At 62.2% G+C, this 21,004-nt stretch overlaps 4 protein-coding genes across 5 annotated transcripts; 3 read left to right on the plus strand and 1 right to left on the minus strand.

Annotated features, from left to right (window-relative positions):
* Positions 1 to 193: 193 nt before the first annotated feature.
* RGS14 (regulator of G protein signaling 14) lies at positions 194 to 8,011 on the minus strand. Its single transcript, XM_039701764.1, has 15 exons — positions 7,719 to 8,011; positions 6,499 to 6,520; positions 5,244 to 5,398; positions 5,046 to 5,138; positions 4,384 to 4,527; positions 4,088 to 4,237; positions 3,810 to 3,930; positions 3,599 to 3,723; positions 3,319 to 3,522; positions 3,151 to 3,227; positions 2,900 to 3,026; positions 2,555 to 2,636; positions 2,315 to 2,373; positions 1,994 to 2,108; positions 194 to 1,736 (listed from the first exon to the last, which is right to left on the minus strand). Exons 1-15 carry the CDS (start codon positions 7,761 to 7,763, stop codon positions 1,507 to 1,509), a joined length of 1,749 nt encoding a protein of 582 aa, XP_039557698.1. The 5' UTR covers positions 7,764 to 8,011; the 3' UTR covers positions 194 to 1,506.
* A 681-nt stretch (positions 8,012 to 8,692) lies between these two features.
* LOC120498589 (ADP-ribosylation factor-like protein 3) lies at positions 8,693 to 12,379 on the plus strand. 2 transcript variants are annotated; one of them, XM_039701541.1, is made up of 7 exons: positions 8,693 to 9,691; positions 10,036 to 10,179; positions 10,267 to 10,383; positions 10,489 to 10,539; positions 11,235 to 11,420; positions 11,508 to 11,589; positions 11,941 to 12,379. In XM_039701541.1, the coding sequence occupies exons 1-6, from the start codon at positions 9,674 to 9,676 to the stop codon at positions 11,553 to 11,555; spliced, it is 564 nt and encodes a 187-aa protein (XP_039557475.1). In that variant the 5' UTR covers positions 8,693 to 9,673; the 3' UTR covers positions 11,556 to 11,589; positions 11,941 to 12,379. The 2 variants fall into 2 exon arrangements, with proteins under 2 accessions (XP_039557475.1, XP_039557474.1); XM_039701540.1 differs by lacking the exon at positions 11,941 to 12,379 and having other exon boundaries at positions 11,508 to 11,786.
* Positions 12,380 to 13,179: 800 nt separating this feature from the next.
* Positions 13,180 to 17,129, plus strand: LMAN2 (lectin, mannose binding 2). The gene is made up of 8 exons (XM_039701722.1): positions 13,180 to 13,356; positions 13,437 to 13,555; positions 13,636 to 13,753; positions 13,962 to 14,041; positions 15,105 to 15,266; positions 15,869 to 15,983; positions 16,374 to 16,493; positions 16,637 to 17,129. The coding sequence occupies exons 1-8, from the start codon at positions 13,215 to 13,217 to the stop codon at positions 16,795 to 16,797; spliced, it is 1,017 nt and encodes a 338-aa protein (XP_039557656.1). The 5' UTR covers positions 13,180 to 13,214; the 3' UTR covers positions 16,798 to 17,129.
* A 333-nt stretch (positions 17,130 to 17,462) lies between these two features.
* B4GALT7 (beta-1,4-galactosyltransferase 7) lies at positions 17,463 to 19,830 on the plus strand. Its single transcript, XM_039701612.1, has 5 exons — positions 17,463 to 17,920; positions 18,374 to 18,599; positions 18,821 to 18,904; positions 19,073 to 19,177; positions 19,339 to 19,830. Exons 1-5 carry the CDS (start codon positions 17,463 to 17,465, stop codon positions 19,492 to 19,494), a joined length of 1,029 nt encoding a protein of 342 aa, XP_039557546.1. The 3' UTR covers positions 19,495 to 19,830.
* Positions 19,831 to 21,004: the final 1,174 nt, after the last annotated feature.

Raw genomic sequence — 21,004 nt, forward strand, 5'->3', positions numbered from 1 at the left:
CAGTGCTGGGTAAACAAGCTCCTGGCACTGCCCCTTGCTGCCAGTCGGGGTGGCACTGGAGCCCAGGGCTGGCCCCAGCTCTGCCATGGCCCTAGGAAGGCTCTGTGGGGAGAGGGGTGTTGAGAGGACATGGCTGCTGGGAAAAGCACAACCCAGCCTGATGACAGAGGAAGCAAAGAAAGGTACATCCAGACAATGCTCTTTATTTCCCCTGGTTCCACAGCACAGACAGAACTGAGCAGCATCACAGAGACACAGGGGGGCTCTGACTAAGGCCACAGGGCTGCAGCTGGCTGTGGCAGCATAGGGCTGGGTGGCCATGCCCCCATCTCTGGGCAAGCCTGGGGGCCCTGGGTCACCCCTCTGCCTCTGGCCAGGCAGTGGTGATGGAGTGGTTACCCAAGGCACGGCAGGAAGGGCTCTGGCACGTATGGACTGTGGAGGGATCTCCTGGCTGCTGTTGGGGGAACAATGGAATCTCCATTGCAGGTTCTGTCTGGGACCTCTGGGGACACGGGCTGCTGGGCATGGGGACCAGCAATGCACAGCCAGGACTGGCAGATGGGGCTCAAGGCTCCTGGCAGGAATGACAGGCTGGGCACAGGCTGCGGACCTGCACAGCAGGCTGAGGTGCTCAGCACCCAGGGGTGCTGCATTCTTCTGGCACCAAGCAGAGCTGTCCTGGCAGGCTGAGCTCCCCCAGCCCAGTGGGGATGGGGCAGGGGGGAGATGGGCACTTGCTCCTGCCTGTCCCTCAGCTGCCACCCACACAGGATCTCTGGCAGGGAGGAGGAAGGCTTTTTTGGCACCATCTGCTGGCTCTGCCTCTGGCTGCCCGGGGCAGGAACCCTGTGCCCTGCTCCAGGCAGTGCTACTGTGGCAGGATCAGGCCACGCTCACGCAATGCAGACGTAACAACCTGCCCGGGGCACAGCCTGGCAGGGCCGTGCTCACCCTCCCCAGGAAGGGTGGACTCACAAATCAGCAACGGGGCAGCCCTGTTCCCACGGGGCCAGGGACTGGCTCTGCCTCTGAGCTCCGGGCACGCGTTCTCCTGACCCTGCCTGCCCACAGCACCGCAGCTCAGGGCTGGAGCCTGCCTTTCCTCCCCACCCACCCTGTCTATCCTGCACACCCTGCAGCTGGGAGGGAGCTTTCCCCACCCAGACAGCGAGCGGGGCTGTGTCAGCCCGACACAGGCAGGATGTGCTGGGCAGGCAGCTCTGCTGCAGGCAGAGGCACTGGGCAGGACAGTGCCGGGGTGTTGCAAAGTGCTTTGCAACGAGGGTTCCAACTATGTACACAAGAGTCCCTTGATGTGCACCGGGATGTGGCCCCGCAGAGGGGCATGGCAGCTGCTCAGCCACTCACAGCGACACGACATGACAGCTTGGGACAGGACGTGGATGGATCTGCAGTCCGGGCAGTGTCAGCGGTGCAGGGCAGGGGCTGTCGGGCCCCTCTTGAGCCCCAGCATGGCCTGGGGGTGCCACGTGCCAGGACTCATCAGAGCTTGTGGTCCAACGAAGGCTGAGCCAGCGCGGGCTCTTCCTGAGGGCAGCTGCTTCCCTCAGAGCCAGCCTGAGGGGCACTGGGCTGATGTGACCCCTCACAGGCACTGCTGTCCTGCACAGGGAGCTGCAGGAAGTCAGGCAGGACCAGGTCCTCCTTAGAGAGCAGCCCACGCTGGTCGTTGGCCCGGCAGCTCTGGGCACGGTTCAGCAGCTCCACCAGCCCTGGGGAAATGCAGATCATGCACCTGAGCCAGGCACTGGGGCTTTGTCCCAGCACCTCAGCTGCCCTCTCCACCTGATATGACCCTGAACGTGTCCCAGGCACAGCACCAGCACCTTCTCCCTGCTCCACACCAGACCCCACAGCCCATTCCCAGCTTCATGGGACCCTGCAGCCATCCCCAGCACACCAGGGGCTCTGCATCCCTCAGCCTGTGTTTTGCCCCAACCCCTCAGGACTCAGACACGCCAGGTCTCACCTTCCAGGTCGTACGTGCGCCGGTTGAGGTTCATGGCAGCTGAAGACTGTGGCCTGGAGAAGGAGGAGGGCATGTCCCATCGTGTGTCAGGCTCTGCTCCTGTTGGGCTTCCCTCCTGCAACGAGCAGCCCAGGCCTCAGCCACGGGGCAAGGAGGCAGCACTGCCCTGGGCTGTGTGCCCATCACCCTCCTACAGCCTGGCTCCTGCCTTGGCACCCCCTGCCAGCCCCGTGGCAAGTGCTGGTACCAGAGCTTCCCTGTGGACCAGGACAGCAGCTGTGAGGGCATCTCTAACCAGGGCTGGTGGGATTTGGTGCTCACCTCACTCCGGAGCAGAGAGGGGGCAGCTGCAGCCTCAGCACTCCCCATCACTCGCACATCTGCAAGGGAAGTGATGCTCAGTGCCCCATTCCAGCACCCTGGTGCTGGCCAGGCAGGGACAGGATGGACCCTGTCCCAGGGAGTGGGAGCCATGGCCAGCAGAAGACAGCCTGACCCTCCAAGTGCCCTTCAAGGTGATGTAGCTTGAGGGGACATGGTTTGGGAGGGAGGACACTTTACCTGCTGGTGTTTCCAAGACAAGTTTCTGAGCAGACACTGTGCTGACCGGCTTCTCCAAGTCCAGGATGTCTGGCTCACCTTGCTGCAAGAGGAACAGCAGCCAGTGTCACACTCACTGTGGCACGGGAAAGGCAGCCAGGCTGATGAATTGCTTGGCCAGACCCCACTGGGCCAACACAGGCAATACCCACTGGTCCCTCCCAGCACACAGAGGGATGTCACAGCCCATCCCAAAAGAGTGTAGGAGCTCACAGGCTGCTCCCCACTATGTGCTCAGAGCCAGCAGCCCCTGGCTGAGCCCCAAAGGCAGGGCTCCCCCGAGGCAGGGGCTGGCCCCAGGCTCACCCTGTGCAGCAGTGCCCGCTCCACGCTCACGCCGTACTTGCCCAGCACGGGCTGCAGCGCCTCCCGGATGCGCTTGGTCGGCTTGGATGTGATGCGGATGGTCTTGCTGAGGGAGGAGATCTCCAGGCTGCAGAGGGGGGGAAGAGGTGGTTGCAGGCAGGAGCAGAGCCAGGGCACTCGGGACTGCCTGGGGGACTGGGTTTGAGGCTCTGTGGATGGCCAACAGCACCAGCCCCAAAGCTCCCACTCACTCAAAGCTTATCCTGTTCTCCAGCTTCACCTCCTGGTCTGCCAACACGGAGCACTCCTGGTCCAGCACCAACGCTTTCTGCAAGAGACAAACCATCAGGAGAGAGCCAGCAGAGTGGCACAGGGATGGTTTGGCTGGCAGACACCCTGCTCCCCGCTGCCTGCCCTACCTGCTCATTCCCCACCAGGAAGACCTTGATGTCGGGGAGGCTGAAGCCGCGTTTCTCACATATCCCTGCCAGCATGTCCCGGATGGAGTGGCCGGGCCGGACAGCGGCCAGCGAGGCCGTGCCGTCGGGCAGGTACACGCAGCAGTACTTCATGGGCTTGGCTGGCAGCTCTGCCTCGCTGCCCCCCAGGCTCTTCTGCTGGCCCTGAGGGAGGGACGTGGTAGGATGAGCCCAGGCAGAGGCAGCGTGGTGCCGTGGCACTGGCGTGGTGCCCACTCACCTCCGTCCAGGGGCTGGCGGCTGTGCTGCCCGAGGACAAGAAGCCCAGGTCCAGGCTGGCCGAGGAGTTGAGCGAGCCCTGGGACTCCCTCCACAGCATGGCGCTCCTGCTGCCTTCTCCCCCCTCTAGGACAGACAGAGGGACGGTGGTGGGGACGTGAACACCCCTCAGGGTGGCGTGGCCCCTCTGTCCTGCTCAGCAGGGCACCCACCTGCCCAGGACGGCTCCCGCCGCTCTCCCTTCCTGAAGGAGCGCTGAAGGCTGCGGCTGGCACCGCTGCCCGCTGTCTCCACGCCCAGGGGCAGCGACTTGCCCAGCTTCAGCTTCGTCTTCTGGGGTGAATTGAGCAGCATCTCAGCATGACAACAACTCAGGTTTTCCCTTCCCTCTCCCTGGTCCCCTCACTGCTTGTCTGTCCCCAGCCTGGGGTTGAGCAGCAGGGAAGGGACCACGGGGGCATGTCCCCATTGCCCTTTCCCCCTCACTCACCTTGCTGAGGTCAGGAGGGGGGCTGCTGCTGCGGGAGTGGGGCCGCAGGTCAGGCAGGGGCTGGCCCTGGCTCTCTGCCTGCAGGCAGGCCTGGTACAGGGGGGACTTCACAAAACGTGTGTAGCTGTCAAACTTCATCAGGTTGAAGATCTGGAAAGGGAGGATGTGTGTGCTTAAGACCCCTGCACACCTCCAGGCTCTGGCCACTGCCCCACGGTGACAGCAGTGATGCTGGGTGACATGTGGGGTGGTCCCACAGCCCCCATCCTGTGGGTGGGGCTCAGGTGCTGCCATACCTGGAGCTGCTGGATGCGAAACATGTCTGGGGAGGGGGTGGCCAGCATGTCCTCCCCAATCCAGGCCTGCTTGTCAATGTTCACAGGACTGACCGAGTGGCTGGAGAGGAACTCATCATAGATCCGCCGTGCCTCCTGGGCCAGCTGAGGGGACAGGAGGCCAGGCTGGGACCAGCAACCCCCTCCTCTATACCACACCAGGGGAGCCCCCTGCTCACCCCACAGAGACACCTGAGCCCTGAAGAACCAACCTGCCCTGGGGCCAGCTCAGCACCTGGACTTCAGGACCAAGCTCTGGGCACAGCACACCAGTGTCTCCACAGGGGTACAGCCTGAGGGAGGAACCATCCCCTGCAGCCACCTGGCTCTGTCCCCATCATTCCCTGTCTAGCTCTGCCCTTGGTCTTGTCTGTCCCCCCAGAAACACCCTGTGGCAGTCCCAGGCTGGGGGAGCAGGGAGCACATCCTGCTCTGTGGGGCAGGCATCCCAGCCATGGCTTTGCAGATACACATCACGTCCATCTCCTTATTCCTTCTGCAAGAGCCCCCAGCCTGCTCAGCCCCCCAGGAAAGGGGTCTGCCAGGACCCCTGGACATGCAGCTGGACAGCTCTGCCCACATCCCTCCCAGCAGCTGCGAGCAAAGCTGCCCAGAGCTGGTACCTGCTGCGTGTCACTGGCCGGGATCTGCTGGAAGCGCTCACATGCCTGCCAAAAGTAGACATTTTCAGCACTGAACTCCTTCTTGAGGAACTCCTGCAGGGCAGAGAGAGCTGCTGCTGGTGGCACTGTGCCTGTGGGACAATCAGTGTCCAAGAGTTGGACAGGGGCAGGGGCTGAGCTCTGGGCTGTGACACTCACAGTGAAGTAGGTGACAGCCACACGGTCCTGCAGCAGCGTCTCGAAGGATTCAGCCCAGCTGACCACAGAGCCCTGGCTGGATCCACACGTGGCTGCTGGGCCTGGCAGGCTGTTCACACTGTGGTTGCTGCCACGGGCCCGGGAGGCATTTAACTCTGAGAGAGAAAAGGGGTCAGGTCTGGCTGTCTCTCTGTCCCCTAATGTCACCCCCCAGTGCCAACAGCCCCATCTGGATGAGACCCGGTGAGAGGTGGGTGGGGAACATGAGGAGCATCACGGTGGTATCCTTGGAGGATTGAGCACCAGGATGCTGCAGCTGGCACTTGCTGGCATGACAGCTCTCCCTGCCAGTGCTGGCAGTTGTGCCCACCCCGGGGGTCACTGTGACTCCACCTGTGACCCATCTCCTGGGGTAAGACAGCCATGGGGAGGGCACCCAGCGAGCAGGGAAAGTGGAGTGGAAGGGGACACAGAGGGCACACAGAGTGGAGGGAAGCTTGGAAGATGGGCAGAGGTGCCTGAACCCACTTTCTCTATTCCTCTGGCCAAGAGGAGGGACAAACCCAGCATGTGGAGGGCACAGAAAATGTCATTTCCAGCTCCCAACCCTGAGGAAACCCCACCTCGGGGAAACCCAGGGTGACCATGTGTTCAGAAAGATGGAAGTTCCCAGGGGCTACCCCAGCTTTGGAACTGGTTTGACTGGTGTGCAGCTGGAAGCAGGGGGTCATTTGCAAGAGAAGGTAAGGGTACGGAAGCAGTGCTCTCCTGGCAAAGCTGGCAGGAACAGAGGAGGTGTGTCAGGCTGCTCCTTGGCCAGGCTCCCCGTACTTATCCTCCTGTGGTGTAAACCATGAGTAACTGGGGCCAAGACAGTTGAATAAACCATCTGAGATATCCAGTGCACAGTCAGACCAACAGACAGACAGACAGACAGACTCCCCCAGAGAACCTGAGGCTGGCTGGTACCCAAGTTCTCCTTGTCCCAGGAAGGCACTCAGTCCCCAGCACCCCGAAGTGCCAGCTGAGCAGCCAAAAGGAGGGGCAGGCACCGGGGGCCATGTGGGAGGGGTGGGGGGACATGGACAGTGCTGGGCAGAGGGCTCAGCCCTGCACCCAGCCATGGCACAGCCTGTGCTGGCACAGGGCCTCGCTGCCTGCTGGCTCCCTGCCCCTGGCACCAGGCTGCCTGTGGGCTTCCCCCTCCCCTGGAGATGATGCTGGCCTCCTGTCCCAGGGCAAAGAGCAGCCTTACCTCCATCCGACACGGCCGGGCCCTGTGGGAGTGGAAAGCAGAGAGGTGAGAGGGGCTACATGGCACCTGCTGGGCTGGTGGAGTGGCAGCAGCACCAGGGCAAGCCCAGGCTGAGCCCAGAGCAAGAGACCCTGTCAGCAAACACTGCTCTGGTGCTACCTGCCCTGTGGCAGCATTTCCAACCCAGGGCAGTGAGGAGAGAGTTACCCAGGGGGTACAGCCTTTCTCCTACCTCTCCATGGCCTAGGGCCAGCCCAGCCCAGGGAAAGGGCAGCTGCTATCAGATGTAACCCTGCCACCCAAACAAGGGAGGAGAGAAGCAGCCTCCACGGCACAGGAAGAGGAGGGGAGGAGGGGAGGGAAGGAAGAAGGACAACCACAGCCCCAAGCAGGCAAACTGCTTGGGCCTGCTGATGGAGGAGCCTGGAGCTACCGGAGGGCAGATGCCCAAAGGCAGGGACCAGGTGGTGCCAGCCATGGGCACAGCAGGACAGGGTGTCCTGCAGCACCCGCTGGGCACCCCAGACAGCAGCCCTGGGGATGGAGTAGCCAAGCAGGGAGATGGGCAGAGCCTCTGAAGCCAAAGCCCAGCCACGCACTCACTGCATGTCTCATCACACTGAAGTGGTGCCCAAATTCGAGTGGTGCCCAAATTCGAGCAGTGCCCCTGGCCCAGCCGCCCCGTGCCCCCCAGCCTGCCAGCCCCACACAGCTCCCGACTCCCTCCATCCCCGGCCTGCTATCCCATCCCTGCCTTTCCCTGCTTCCCACCCCACATTCCTCTGCCGTGTCTCTTCCCCCAGCCCCACGTCCCTCTGTCCTGCCGGCTCCCCGTGCATCCATGCTGCCCACACCCACACAGCCCCGCAGACACCAGCGGGGTGTCCTGGCTCCTGTGACCCCATCACCCAGTGCCACACACGTCCCTACAACGCTGCCCGAGCCCACAAACCCCCGCTGCTCACACCCGGCCCCACGCGTGCCTGTTTTACCCAGACCCCGCTGCCTGCCCTAAACCCCCTACAGCTCCGCTGCTCTGGACACCCATCCCGCCCTGCCTGCCCAGAACCGCACACCCTCCCAGCTGCCCGGTTCCTGACCCCACACATCCCAGGGTTATCCGCTCCGCGCCCCCTGCCCGCCCCTCACCCGGTACCGAGTCCCCGCCGCGCCGCCGCCGGGGCAGCCCCGCGGGTGGGACCGGCGCTCCGGGCACTCACCATGCGCCCGTTGTGCACCACCAGCAGCTTGCCCTTGCCCTGCATGCCTGGCTCGGCCCGGCCCGGCCCGGCCCGGCGCGCTAGGGGCGCGGCCCGCGGCCCCGCAGCATCCCCGGGCGGCGGCGCGGCTCTCCCGGCCCGGCCCGGCCCGGCGCTCCCGGCACCACCGCACTACCGCTTTCGGCTGCCACAGGAAGTGTCACCATGGGAACCGAGACCGCAGCGGGGGGAGCGGGGCCGCCGCCGGCACCGCCCCGGCGGACACCGGCTGCAGCCCCGGGCCGGCGCCGCCGCGGCTCCGTCCCTGTCCCCGTCTGCATCCACATCCGTTATCCCGTTCCCAGCTGCATCCCTGTTTCCCGTCCCATTCATTCCCCATCTGCATCCGTGATCCCGTCTCCATCTGCATCCTTGTTTCCAGCCCCATCCACACCCGTGACCACATCCCCATCTGCACCGCTGCTCCCAAACCCACCCCAGTGTGCATTCCCAGCACGGCTGGGGTCACCGCCCCGTTGTCCCCCTCCCCACAGCCGGAGGGGGCTCCTCCCGGCCATCACATCACCCCAGGGAAGGGGGGTGCAGGGGAGCATCAGCAGGCCCAGCACACGCTGCCACCAGCCTGGTGCCACTTGTCCTGGTCACAGAGGGTGTGGGGACAGCTGCCTGTGCTGTGCGTGCCAGCAGAACCTGGCAGAGAGGAGCAGTGGACGTGCAGCTTGGAGTCACCAAACTGATGCCTAAGCAGTTTTGCCCATCTCCTAAGGTCGGGGTTCCATGTTGATCAGCAACCACAAACCAGTGGAGGATATTTTTGGTTATTTGTTAGGAAATCTCAGTAACTAACAGCGCAGGATAAACCGCAGAGCACCATGGCAACCCGCTCAGGGAAATGCTAATAACGGGGATGTAAGGTGGGTGATTAACCTATCAAAAGCAGAACCCTAACATTAACTTGGGTGCAGATCTATGCAGAAAAAAATGAAGCTTTCCCACCATGAACAGGCAAAAAAGCTGAGCACCACAGGCAGCCACAGACCTGGCAGGGTCTCTGGGTGGGGGGAACAGAGGGTGGCACCTCTGGCTGCTCCTCTGCCCCCTGCCACTGCATGGAGCAGCAGCGGGATGAGGGCTGATCATGCTGCTCCCCTCTGCTTTGTCGGAGTGTGGCTGTGTTTTTTGGCGTGGCTTTGCCACCAGAGTTATAAATAAAAATGTCTCTCCAAGAGTGCGTGACTCACGGTCCTCACCACAAGGAGAACCTCTCTGCTGGGAAACCTGATCTGAGGATGGAACTGCAGCATGCAGGAATCAAAGACATCGCCTAATTAATGCACTTAATCCAAAGGGAGAACAGATGAGCCCCTCACCCCACCTGGGTTGGGGGTGGGCTGCTGGAGAATGTGTCTGAGCCCCTCTGGACGCCTGTCCTGTGTCATCCCCAGGCTCCAGCTGCTGACAAGCCAGCCCTCAACCTGCTCCAGGGCCTGGTGGTTTCCCTCGGGCAGCAGCAGGGAGTTGTGGCAGTCGCTGACGTGGCCTCAAGCAAGCTCAGCAATTTCTTTGCCACCCTGCTTGTGGGTGCTGGTGTTGCCTCAGCGTGAGGTATCCCAGCGTGTGAGGCTGTGCCAGCCCTGTGCCTGGCACGGCATCCCCCAGGCTGGGACCCCTGCCCCACGGGGACAGGGACGTGCTGTGCCCCAGTGCCCCAGCCCGGGGGGACCTGGTTTATCCCGGGGGTAGGCGACGGCGGGGCGACAGCTGGCTGGAGGATTTGCCGAGGGCATTATTTAACGCTGTGGGTAAATGGAGGAACAGCAGCTAATTCCGGAGTCCGTAATCCTCTTCCTCCCCCGGGGACGGGGAGCGTGCCAGTCACGAACCCACCGGCGGGCCCCGGGACGAGCCCCCGCAGCTCCCCAGGCGGTGCCGCGGGCCGGAGCCACTCCCGGACCATGGGTGATGTGCAGAAGGTAAGCGGGGTCCGCTGACACCCCACCGGCTCCGGAGGGAGCGCAGCTCCAGCTCTCAGGGTGGTGCCAGGAGGGCTGGCAGAGCAGGGGGCATGTCGCCTCCAGCATGCCCAGGAGCTGGGAGTGGTCCCAGGGCTGGGACAGCACGCCCGGGAAGGGGGGAATTGGGGCTGGGCAGATCTGCTGTGGGGCCACCCCGAGCCTGAACACCTTGGGAGCTGGGCCTTGATGCTGGCTCAGGCCACAGACACAAAGTACCCAAAGCCAACAGCGTGCCCAGATCCCCCCTCCCAAACAAGGAACCCGGCACCCCAGAGGGCTCCCCTAGCACCCCCTGCCCCCAGGGGCTGCTCTCTGTCATCCAGAAGCTGAAGGGATCCCCGGAGCAGGAGCTCCGCATCGTCCTGCTGGGGCTGGACAACGCGGGCAAGACGACGCTGCTGAAGCGCCTGGCGTCCGAGGAGGTCAGCACCATCACCCCCACACAGGTAGGGCTGCTGGGGGCCACGGGCGGGGCAGAGGGTGCAGGTCCCACCCATCCCCTGGGTGACGCTGGGGTTTGTGTCCCTGCACAGGGATTCAACATCAAGAGCGTCCAGTCCCACGGTTTGAAGCTGAATGTTTGGGACATCGGCGGGCAGCGCTCCATCCGCCCCTACTGGAAGAAGTACCTGGGCAGCACAGACCTGCTGGTGAGCGGGGCAGCACCCCCAGGCCTTGCATGCTGTGTGGGCCCCACAGAAGGGCTGTGCAGCCGGGCAAGGAGCCCCTGACTGTCCCTTTTGTCCCCACGGCAGATTTACGTCATTGACAGTGCTGACCAGAAGCGTTTCGAGGAGACAGGGCAGGTATGAGTGGGTGAGGGATGGCTGTGGGGTCCTGGGACTCAGATCTGTATGGCACCAGCTCTTTGGGGATGAGGAGGAAGCAAAGCTGCTCTGAATTATGAGGCAGTGATCTGCAGGAAGGCTCAAGATCAAGATGCCCCACTCCATGGCCCAGCAGCTCCCCCTGAGCTGGGATGCTCCAAGGGTGCCCAGCACAGGGGTGACAGTCCCTGGAGAAAGTGACCCCTCAGTCCCCAGCCCTCATCCCACCCCCCAGCACCCCGCTAGTGATACAGCCAAACAAAGGTTTATGAGTAGAAAATTCAGCTACAAAGCCTGGGAATGAAGCTCTGAGAGGGGAAGGTGAGACTCCAAGTGCCAGCCCCGGCTGTTCCAGCACCAGACGGTGGTGTGGGTGTGCCAGACAGCTCGGGACTGCCAGGAGCCTCCTGCAGCTGCTGCCCTTTGCCCAGGGCTCTCCGTGCTGGGAGGATTTCAGTCCTCAAGTAGCCCTGCGTGGGGCTGATGGAGCTCCAGGAGGTGAAGCTCCTTTGGGAGCTTTTCCCCCTTGGAATGTCAAGACCTCACAGCTTCCTTATCCGCCATGAGCACCAGAGAGGAGGGATGAGGCATTTGCAGGGCTGAGGTGTCCAGCCCATGCTGGCTGGCTCCGTGGAGGAGGACAGCAGCCCTGGGAGAAGCTTCTGTCTTGGCAGGAGCTGGCAGAGCTCACGGAGGACGAGTCCCTCACGGGGGTCCCGCTGCTGGTGTTTGCCAACAAGCAGGACCTGGTGACTGCAGCGCCCGCGGCCGAAATCGCAGAAGGGCTGAGCCTGCACACCTACCGGGACCGGGAGTGGCAGATCCAGGCCTGCTCGGCCCTGTCTGGGGAAGGGGTGCAGGTAGACACGGGGGCCCCTGGGCTCTGCAGAGCTGGGAGAGGGCAGAGCTGTCCCAAGGGCCTGCGCTCACATCCTTCTTCCCTCCAGGATGGGATGAACTGGATTTCCAGCCAGATCATGAACAGGAAGAAGTGAGAGCTGCAAAGTGCCAGACGGGACTGAGCTGCAGGTCCCTACGCCACGGCCAACCCCCCTGGTCCCTCAGCTGTCCCCGAGCCTTGGCTGGGCCCTGAGCCTCAGACTGCCACGTTCGGATGATTTTCCCACCCAATCTTCACTAATCAATCAGCTTCTCCTCTCCCTGCCTCCTGGGCTTCCACGGGCTCCTCACACCCCCGACTCCCCTGCAGTCCTGTGCTGTTGGAGGGACATGTGTCCCACCGTGCTGAGGGCGTGCACACCTCCAGCATGAGAACCTGCCCTGGACTTGTGGGCGTCCCACCGTGCTGAGGGCGTGCACACCTCCAGCATGAGAACCTGCCCTGGACTTGTCCTTCCATGCTGCTGTCACACCCTGCAGAGCCTGCTGTGACCCACACACCGCCAGGCTGTGTGCCCCTGTGCTCCCGCAGGATGCGGCTGCTGCTGCCCCAGCCGCGGCAGCTGCTCGGCAAAGCCTCCGTCCAGCCGGGCACAGGAGTCCCCGCGTGCGCACAGGACTCGGGACAGGCACGAGGACAGGAGCAGTCACCACTGGAGGGATCTGCTCTGTGCCGCCGAGGGGTCCCTGTACCCCTGGGCTGGTACCACTCGCACTGTGTCCCAGGCAGGGCTGCTGTTGCCTGGCTCAGGTGTCCATCTGGAGGGCCGCGAGATTCCGCTCCCGGGCCAGCACGGCTGCCGTGGCGGAGGGACGGGGCAGACCTGCGGGAGCGGGGCGGGGGCTGCCCGGCCACCCTCAATAAAGCGGCTGTCACCTCCGCGCTGCCTCGGCCTGTCCTTCCTGCTGCGCGGGCGGCGGGGCCCTGGGGCTGCTCGTGGGGCTGCTCCTGGGCCCATCTCGGACCCGTTCCCGAGCCCATCCCGGACCCATTCCTGAGCCCGTTGTTCCCGAGGCTGTTCCCAGGGCCCACACCCGGGGCCCACACCGGGGTTGTTCCCGAGCCCATTGTCCCTGAGGCTGTTCCCTGAGCCCATCCTGGGGCTGTTCCCGAGGCCATCACTCCCGAGGCCGTTCCTGGGGCTCATCCTGGACCCGTTCCCGAGCCCATTGTTCCTGAGGCTGTTTCCTGAGCCTGTCCCGGGGCCCATCCTGGACCCGTTCTTGAGGCCATTCCCCAGACCCATGCCAGACCCGTTCCCAAGGCCGTTCCTGGGGTTTCATCCTGGGGCTGTTCCTGGGCCCATTGTTCCCGAGGCCGTTCCCCGTGCCCACACCAGGGCCGTTCCCGAGCCCATTGCTCCCGAGGCCGTTCCCCGTGCCCACACCAGGGCCGTTCCCGAGCCCATTGCTCCCGTTCCCGTTCCCGGGACCCGTCGGGGCGGGTCACGTGCCCCGCGGGCGGCACGAGCCTCGCACGTGAGGCGGCCCACGGCAGGCCGGCGGACTACATCTCCCGGCACGCCCCGCGCCGCCGCGCACGCGGAACGCACGCCGGGAGGCCGCTCGGCCCCGCCTCCCGCCGCACAACGGGAGCTGCGCGCCTCGCTGGCCCCGCCCTTCTCCCCTGCCATAGGCGGGCAGTGATGCCGCTCACACATAAGGGCGGGACCACAGTGAATGCGAGTTTCTCATTGGCTGCTGCGGCGGTGAGGCGGGGCTGAGGGCGGGGCGCCGGAAGGCGGAAGCGGAGCATGGCGGCGGGTGCGGGCGGGCTGGTGGCGGCGGCCGCGCTGCTGTTGGCCCTGGCCGGGCCGCGCCCGGCGCCCGCCGAGCTCACGGATGGCAACAGCGAGCACCTGAAGCGGGAGCACTCGCTGATGAAGCCGTACCAGGGTGAGCGCGGGACCGGGGGCACGCTCGGGGCGCCCCGCGAGCGGCCCGGGCTGATTCGCGCTGTGTTCGGCCCTTGGCAGGCGCGGGCTCCGCCGCGATGCCGCTGTGGGACTTCACGGGCAGCACCATGGTCACCAGCCAGTACGTCCGCCTGACGCCCGACGAGCGCAGCCGGGAGGGCTCCATCTGGAACCGCGTGGTGAGAGCCGGGGCAGGGCGGCGGGGGCCGCGGCGGGCCCGGCGCCTCACGGCCTGACGCCGCCGGGGTTTCTCCCACAGCCCTGCTTCCTCAAGGACTGGGAGCTGCACGTCCACTTCAAGATCCACGGAGCCGGCAAGAAGAACCTGCACGGGGACGGGCTGGCGCTGTGGTACACGCAGGATCGCCTGACGCCCGGTGGGTGCGGGCCGGCCCGAGCACAGGGGCTGGCCCGGGAGGCGCTGAGCTCCCCGCTCTGCTTCACTGCCCTGGGCTGACGTGTCCCTGTGTTCTGCCCGGGCAGCAGGTGCCCTCAGCCAGCTGCTCATACAGCTCAGAACTCCCTGAGCACAGATTCTCACCTCCTTCTGTCTCTTCCTGTCTCCGCTCCTCTGCCCTGTTCCAGGTCCTGTCTTTGGCAGCAAGGATAACTTCCATGGACTGGCAATTTTCCTTGATACCTATCCCAATGATGAGGCGACAGAGGTGAGTGGTCCAGGCAGCCTGTGCAGTGCCCAGTTCCCTTCCTGCTCCAAGTGCTTCTCACCTGATCCAGGGAAAAGTCTCTCCCTAGCTGGGCACGGTCTGCTCTTCCTGTCCTGGGGGTTGGTAAAAAGAAGAGTTTGTGTGCATTAATGGAGATAAGAAGCTCCTTGCTCTTTCTTGTGCTGCTCTTGGCTGCACAGATGTTTCCAAGTCTTCTCTGTGCAGGAGAGCAGGCACAGAGCTGCTGTAAACCCAGCACCAGCTGCTAACATTCATCCTGGGTGTCATTCCCTGACCTCTGTGCTTTGGAAACTCATCCCATGATGTTTCTGCCCTTATTTTCTCTTTGCAACCTGTGTGTGCCTGAAATAAACTCCTAGGCTGCCTTTTTGCTCCAGAATTCCCCATGGCCATGCATCAGTCCTGTGAGGGCTGGGGATCCTTTTCTTCTGTCCTGCTCTGTGTTTGTGGATCTCATGGCACAGTCAGGAAACAAAACTGTGCTTTGGGGTCTGTACCATCAAAACCATGATACTTCAGTCATGAAGCACCTGGAAGTGACCCATCTCCCCGTTGTCTTGATGCTCTTGGGAGGTGAATTCCTGCCTCCAGTTGTCCCCTCCTGGTGGAGGTAATCCACTGATCACAAAGCCTTGTGTGTGGTTTTGCTGCTTATGTAGATTTCTGTCCATTCTGGGTCTTGTTATACACTTCTTGTGTTCAAAGAACAAGTGGATGTGGCGCTCAGGGCTATCTGACAAGGTGGGGATTGGTCACAGGTTGGACTGAATGCTCTCAGAGGTCTTTTCCAACCTAAATAATTCCGGGATTTTTACCCAGCCACTCTGCAGGTGTGGGACAGCCTGATTGCCTTGGCCATGGGGTACAGGGTGGGTTGAATCACAGAATCACAGGATGGGGGTCTTGAAATGGGGGCTCAGGAAGGGTGGCCGTGCTTTAGGCAGCTCTGGCTGTGTTCAGAAGCAGCTTTAGGTGGAGCAGCAGCCGTGCACATCCCGTGCTGACCCTGCCCAGCTCCCACAGCCCCTGTCTGTCCCCGCAGCGTGTGTTCCCCTACATCTCAGCCATGGTGAACAACGGCTCGCTGAGCTACGAGCACAGCAAGGACGGGCGCTGGACGGAGCTGGCGGGCTGCTCGGCCGAGCTGCGCAACCAGAACCACGACACCTTCCTGGCCGTGCGCTACTCGCGCGGCCGCCTGACGGTGAGACGGGATTCCGGCCTCGCAGCCCTGATACTTCATGAATTTTAGGGGTTTTCTCTTATTCTAGGTGAAAAGCCTCAGGAAAGAAATGTAAACAATTAACTGTCTGATGGCTGTGAAATGTAGTCTGGATGTTGTTTATCTACAGGTGCATCTGTGCATGTTGTTTCTAATTAATCACAGCTGGCTCGGACTCTCTAGAAGTCAAGAGCCTTTGTTATTCATTCCATTCTTGTTCTTTCTAGCCTTCTGATGAATCCTTTTCTCTCTATTCTTTTAGTATAGTTTTATTTTATAATTTTAATATACTATATATCATAATAATCAACTTTCTGAAACATGGAGTCAAGATTCGCATCTCCTCACACAAAGCATCGACCATACAGGCTCAGCCACTGCCTCTCTGGCACCTCCAGCTCCAAAAGAGGTGCAGCCAGGCAGGATAGTGCCAAAGTGGTTGTCTGGAGAGGGTATGGATGTCTCTCACTGGAGATGCTAATGAATCATCTGGACACAACCTGTGTGATTTGGGATGGCTCTGTTGGGCAGGGAGGGTGGGCCCTGTCCCATGCTTCTGGTGTGAGCCTCTCGTGGTTTTGCAGGTGATGACTGACGTGGAAGACAAGAATGAGTGGAAGAACTGCATCGACATCGCAGGGGTGCAGCTGCCAACCGGGTACTTCTTTGGTGCTTCTGCTGGCACTGGAGATCTCTCTGGTGAGAGGGGCTTTGCTCAGGGGAACACGTGGTGGTCGGAGCCTGGATTAGGTCATCCTGTCTTGGTAGTGGAGTTGGATTTCCAGAGGTCCCTTCCAACCCTAAAAATGTGATTCTGTGATTGAAACATTGGATGCACTGGATAGTTTCCATTGCTTCCTTTCTCTGAATTGTTTACTGGGCTCTTGAAACCCTTTTGGGACCCATGGCTGGGGAAAGGAGACACCTGAGAGCTAAGGAACATCTTTGGATTGCAGTTTGATACCTGGGGATGAGGGTGGCTTGAGAGGGAAGGAGACTGGAGCTGGCAGAGGACGGTCTGAGGGGTGCTCTGAGTGTGTGGACATCTCAGAGCTTCTGACAGTGTTGCTGCTCGTGGTTGTTCCCCAGACAATCACGACATTATCTCGATGAAGCTGTTCCAGCTCATGGTGGAGCACCCTGTAGAAGATGAGACCGTTGACTGGACCAAGATCGAGCCGAGGGTCAGCCTCCTTAAATCCCCCAAAGGTGAGCCCGTGGGTTTGGAAACCTCCCGTGGGGGATTGGGAGGTCGGGGCAGGACTCTAGGAGGCACTGAAGGCGTGACAGCGGGCTGAACTCCACAGGAGCCGAGCTTACAGTGGTCTCTGGGGCTGTTCTTTCCCTTGCAGACAACGTGGATGACCCCACGGGGAATTTCCGGAGTGGGCCGCTGACGGGCTGGAAGGTGTTCCTGCTGCTGCTCTGTGCACTGCTGGGCATCATTGTCTGCGCCGTGGTGGGAGCCGTGGTCTTCCAGAAACGCCAGGAACGGAACAAGCGTTTCTACTAGTGGAGCACCTGTGCCCAAACCCATCTTTTTTATGGGGAGCTGTAAAAAAAAACTGTGGTTTCTAAATGCTGTTTCTGAGAAATACCAGAAGTATTTTCTTACCTGTCTGTTTGGCTGTAACCCCTGCCCGGCCCTGGGCCTCCCGCGGGTTGCACTGAGGGGGCCGATGCCCGCTGGCTCCCCTGAGCTCTGCTGGGGAGCCTGGAGTTGCTGCCCGGTTTTTGCAGCGCTCCCCCCGCCTTGCTGGGACTTGCTGTGCTGCCTCGGGCAGGTGTGAACATGAGGGGCTGAGGGGAGGGGGCTGCGAGTGGGGCATTAAAGGACTGACACCACCCGTGCCTCTGGCTCTGTTTGACGGGGAGAGAAGGGAGGGAGGAGGGGCAGTGCTGGAGGAACTGGGAATAGGGATTCATCTTGGAGGGCGTGCAGGAAGCAATCCTGGGAGGATCCCAAAGGATCTGTGTGTGACCGGGGATGTGGTGAGGTATCCCCGCGCTTTCCGGAGGAGCCCCGGTGGGACGGGAGGGAGGACGGGATGTCCCCGGCCGCCGGTCCCGCCCCTTGGGCGGAAGAGAGCGGGGCCGTGTTTCCGGGGGAGCGGCGGGCGCAGCCAGCGTGTCCCGGGGCCGGGGGCCGGGCGGGCGCCATGGGCCCGGCCCTTGGGGATGCTATCGGGGGGCAGTGGTCGCACCGGGGGCTGGGGGATTTGGGGGGGATGCTATCGCGGTGCGGGGGTCCCACCGTGCGCTGACCCCGCTCCATCCCGCAGGTCCCCGCCGCTCCTGCGGCTCTTCCCCGGCCGGCTCTCCGCCTTCCCGCTGTTCCTGCTGGCGCTGCTGCTGGGCTTCGCTTCGCTGCTCTGGCTGCAGCTGAGCTGCTCGGGCGAGGGGCCGTTGCCGGGCGGGCAGCCCCGGGGGGCTCCCCAGCAGCCCTGCCCGCCCCCCGCGCCGCCGCAGCCGCCCCAGGAGGAGCCGTCATGGGGGCCGCACCGGCTGGCACTGCTGGTGCCCTTCCGAGAGCGCTTCGAGGAGCTGCTGGCCTTCGTGCCCTACATGCACCGCTTCCTCAGCAAGAAGAGGATCCGCCACCGCATCTTCATCCTCAACCAAGTGGATCACTTCAGGTAGAGCGTCTCCCTGTGCCCAGGGGGTCCTGCCCGAGCTCTGTGAGTGCTGGGAGGGTGCTGCAGAGAAGCAGAGGGTCAGGGCAGCGCGATGTCGGTGTGATGCTCTCCCCAAAGCTGCTCATCCTAGAGCCTGGAGATGGACAAAGTGGTGGTTTGCTTCTTAGCAAGAATAGAATTTTAGCACAGAATCCTTTATCCTCGGGTATTTCAGCTTTCTCCCCGGTGTCATGTCCACAGCAGGAAACATACAGGGACTCTGGAAGTTAAAGACAGTCATGGGGTGTTTGGAAATGCTGTTCCCCCAGCTCACTGTGCAGGGGTGCAGCTGCAGGATGCAATGCTGTGTGTGCATGTGTCCCTGTTTGGGGACCAGTCAGACATTGAGCATTGACGATTGTGGCAGGGGATGTGGGGACAGCGTGGCACTGAGAGCCCCCAGTCCCGTGGCAGGTTTAACAGGGCATCCCTGATCAACGTGGGCTTCCTGGAGAGCGGCAACGACACCGACTACATCGCCATGCACGACGTGGATCTCCTGCCCCTCAACGAGCACCTGGACTACAGCTTCCCAGAGGCAGGGCCCTTCCACGTGGCATCCCCCGAGCTGCACCCGCTCTACCACTACAAGACCTACGTGGGTGGCATCCTGCTGCTCACCAAGCAGCACTATGAGTTGGTGAGCTCCTGGGTGGGATGTCCTGCACAGTTCGGAGCAGGAGATGTGACATTGTCGTGGTGAACTTGGGAAGTAGGGACAGGAGTCAGAGTGGTTTGGGGGCAGAGCCTGTGGTCTGAGCTGCTGGCGGGCAGGACAGGGGAGGCTGGGCTGGTGTCTGCTCCTCTGAGGGTGTGGGGTTGTGCTCCACCTTGGCTGCTATGGTGCTGCTCTTGTTCCAGTGCAATGGCATGTCTAACCGCTTCTGGGGCTGGGGACGGGAGGACGATGAGTTCTATCGGCGTATCAAAGGAGCTGGTCTCCAGGTAAGGGGTCTCTGCACCCTCCTGCCTTGAAATTGCCCTTTTTTACGTCTCTTCACCTGTCTCTCACTGTGACCACCCAGTCTGGGGTCTGGGGAAGGCAGCTCTGTGCTCCAGCAGCAGGTGCAAGAGTTTTCCAGTAGCCTTATGGAAGCTCTGCTCTTCTCCCAGGTTCGTCGTCCCTCTGGAATCACAACTGGATACGAGACTTTCCAGCACCTGCATGACCCAGCCTGGAGGAAGAGAGACCAGAAGCGCATCGCTGCGCAGAAGCAGGTGAGACCTGTGGTCAGGGGGAGCCACGGGGCACTGGGGTTGTGGTCACCACGTGCTCTCAGCCCTCCTTGCTCGTGTCCTCCTGTGCCAGCTCACTCCCTCCCCAGGCCCAGGGTGCTTCTCCCCTCCAGCCTGGGCCGAGCAGTCTCTCTCTTCCGCAGGAGCAGTTCAAGGTGGATCGGGAGGGAGGCCTGAACAACGTGAGGTACCGAGTCGAGTCACGGACAGATCTGAGCGTGGCAGGAGCCCCTTGCACCGTCCTTAACATCCTGCTGGACTGCGACACAAACGAGACCCCCTGGTGCACGTTTGGCTGAGCCCGTCCCCGCGTGCCAGTCGTGTGCTCTGTGCTGGTGCCAGGGCTCCCTGGCTGCCGTGCAGCTGCCTGGAGCAGGCGGGATTTGCAGCGGATGAGCATGGCAGTGCTGGCGAGACACAGAGGAGCAGAAGAGGCTGAGAACTGGACTTTGCTGGGAGCAGCAGAAGAGGCTGAGAGTGGGACTGGCTGCAGGCGCTGGTGCTGCCTCGCAGGGCAGGTGCAGGAGGTGGCTTTCCTGTGCTGGACATGGCTGAGCTGCCACGCAGCTCAGAGGACAATAAAGAACTGTCAGGGCACCTGTGAGTTGTGAATGCCCTGTGCTGTGCTGGCACTACTCCATTTTCCTGTTCCCTTCACCTTCCTTCAGCACACCTGCTCTGGCTTGGCCCCAGCTCCTCTCTGTGTGACAGGTGAGCTCTGAGCTGCTCTGCCCCAGAGCCAAGCCGGTCTGAAACGGGCTCTGAGGGAGATGCTGCCTCTTCCAGCTGCCAGGTACCCCCAGGGCTGGGCTGTTGGCATTTCAGTGCAGGAAGTGGTTGTGGTTGAGCCGTGCCCGAGCCCCAGCATCCACAGCAGTGCTGGGTGTCAGCTCTTGAAGGCCAGGACCTCTCTGGGGTGAGGAGGAGAGCTCTGGCTGAGCTTTCCTTTCCTTGCTTGCCTTCCATGGCGTGTGCTGCCTCAGCCTTTCTGGGGGGGTTGGAAAATCGGATGTCTGCCCTGGGGTCTTGGCACACGTTGTGGGTGCTGCTGCCTCCTCGGGCTGGGTAGGCCCAGCTGAACAGCCAGTGCCTCTGTGTTCAGCCCCACCACTAGCACTGGCACCAGGCCCTCTGCATTTCCTGGCCCCTTCTGTCCTCGTCTCCTGCCTGGCACTTCCTGCAGTGGTTGCTTTGCATCTCCAGAGAGAAGCTGTTGCCATCCTGGGAAGACGAGTAGCTCCAGAGAGGAGGGAGCGAGGGAGGGAGGGAGGGGAAAAAAGCATTGGAGCCAAGTGCAGGGCTCATGAACCCTGTAGGGGCTGTGGGGTGGGGTGTCTGGAGGGATCTGGTGCCTTCTTTCTGTGCTGCTCTGGGGCTGGGAGAGGAGTCTGGAGCCCTTAGATAGGCTGATCCCCCTCTGAGGCAGGGATTGGGGTGCTGGTGCAGTGTGGTGAGGATCTGCTTTGCATCATGGAAGCAGCAGGCTCAGCCTCGGGGGATGTGGGGCTGTGCTGTCCAAGAGCTCCCGATGGCCTCTCCAGCCTGGTGGCTCCAAAGCAGCACTGGTATCTGCCATGAAGGTGCTGGTGAGCTTGGACGGCTGGTGCACTTCTCCACAGGTGCTCCCAGGACCAGTCAAGCCCTTGCTGTGGGCAGTGAGAGGAAAATACTGGCCCAGCAGCCCCACTCCTGCCTCTCCATGGCACGGGTTTGGGATCAGCCATCTGCATGGCAGCCCCTTCCCGGTGCCTGAACCACAGCCAGGGCTGGTGGAGGCAGATCAAAGCATTTCTCTGAGCCGTTCAAAAT

The sequence above is a fragment of the Passer montanus genome, unplaced genomic scaffold, assembly GCF_014805655.1.
Source record: "Passer montanus isolate IOZ18808 unplaced genomic scaffold, ASM1480565v1 scaffold15, whole genome shotgun sequence".
Taxonomy (NCBI): Eukaryota; Metazoa; Chordata; class Aves; order Passeriformes; family Passeridae; genus Passer; species Passer montanus.

Coding starts and splice junctions, on each gene's coding strand:
- RGS14 (XM_039701764.1), bottom strand. CDS start 7,763: ATGCAGGGCAAGGGCAAGCTGCTGGTGGTGCACAACGGGCGCATG. Junction 3,027..3,150: donor GAGAACAGGATAAGCTTTGA/GTGAGTGGGAGC, acceptor CCCCCTCTGCAG/CCTGGAGATCTCCTCCCTCA. Junction 1,737..1,993: donor GCGCACGTACGACCTGGAAG/GTGAGACCTGGC, acceptor GCATTTCCCCAG/GGCTGGTGGAGCTGCTGAAC.
- LOC120498589 (XM_039701541.1), top strand. Junction 10,180..10,266: donor GCACCATCACCCCCACACAG/GTAGGGCTGCTG, acceptor GTCCCTGCACAG/GGATTCAACATCAAGAGCGT. Junction 11,421..11,507: donor TGTCTGGGGAAGGGGTGCAG/GTAGACACGGGG, acceptor TCTTCCCTCCAG/GATGGGATGAACTGGATTTC.
- LMAN2 (XM_039701722.1), top strand. CDS start 13,215: ATGGCGGCGGGTGCGGGCGGGCTGGTGGCGGCGGCCGCGCTGCTGTTG. Junction 13,754..13,961: donor GCAGGATCGCCTGACGCCCG/GTGGGTGCGGGC, acceptor GCCCTGTTCCAG/GTCCTGTCTTTGGCAGCAAG. Junction 16,494..16,636: donor CCTCCTTAAATCCCCCAAAG/GTGAGCCCGTGG, acceptor TTTCCCTTGCAG/ACAACGTGGATGACCCCACG.
- B4GALT7 (XM_039701612.1), top strand. CDS start 17,463: ATGCTATCGGGGGGCAGTGGTCGCACCGGGGGCTGGGGGATTTGGGGG. Junction 17,921..18,373: donor AACCAAGTGGATCACTTCAG/GTAGAGCGTCTC, acceptor GTCCCGTGGCAG/GTTTAACAGGGCATCCCTGA. Junction 18,600..18,820: donor CCAAGCAGCACTATGAGTTG/GTGAGCTCCTGG, acceptor CTCTTGTTCCAG/TGCAATGGCATGTCTAACCG.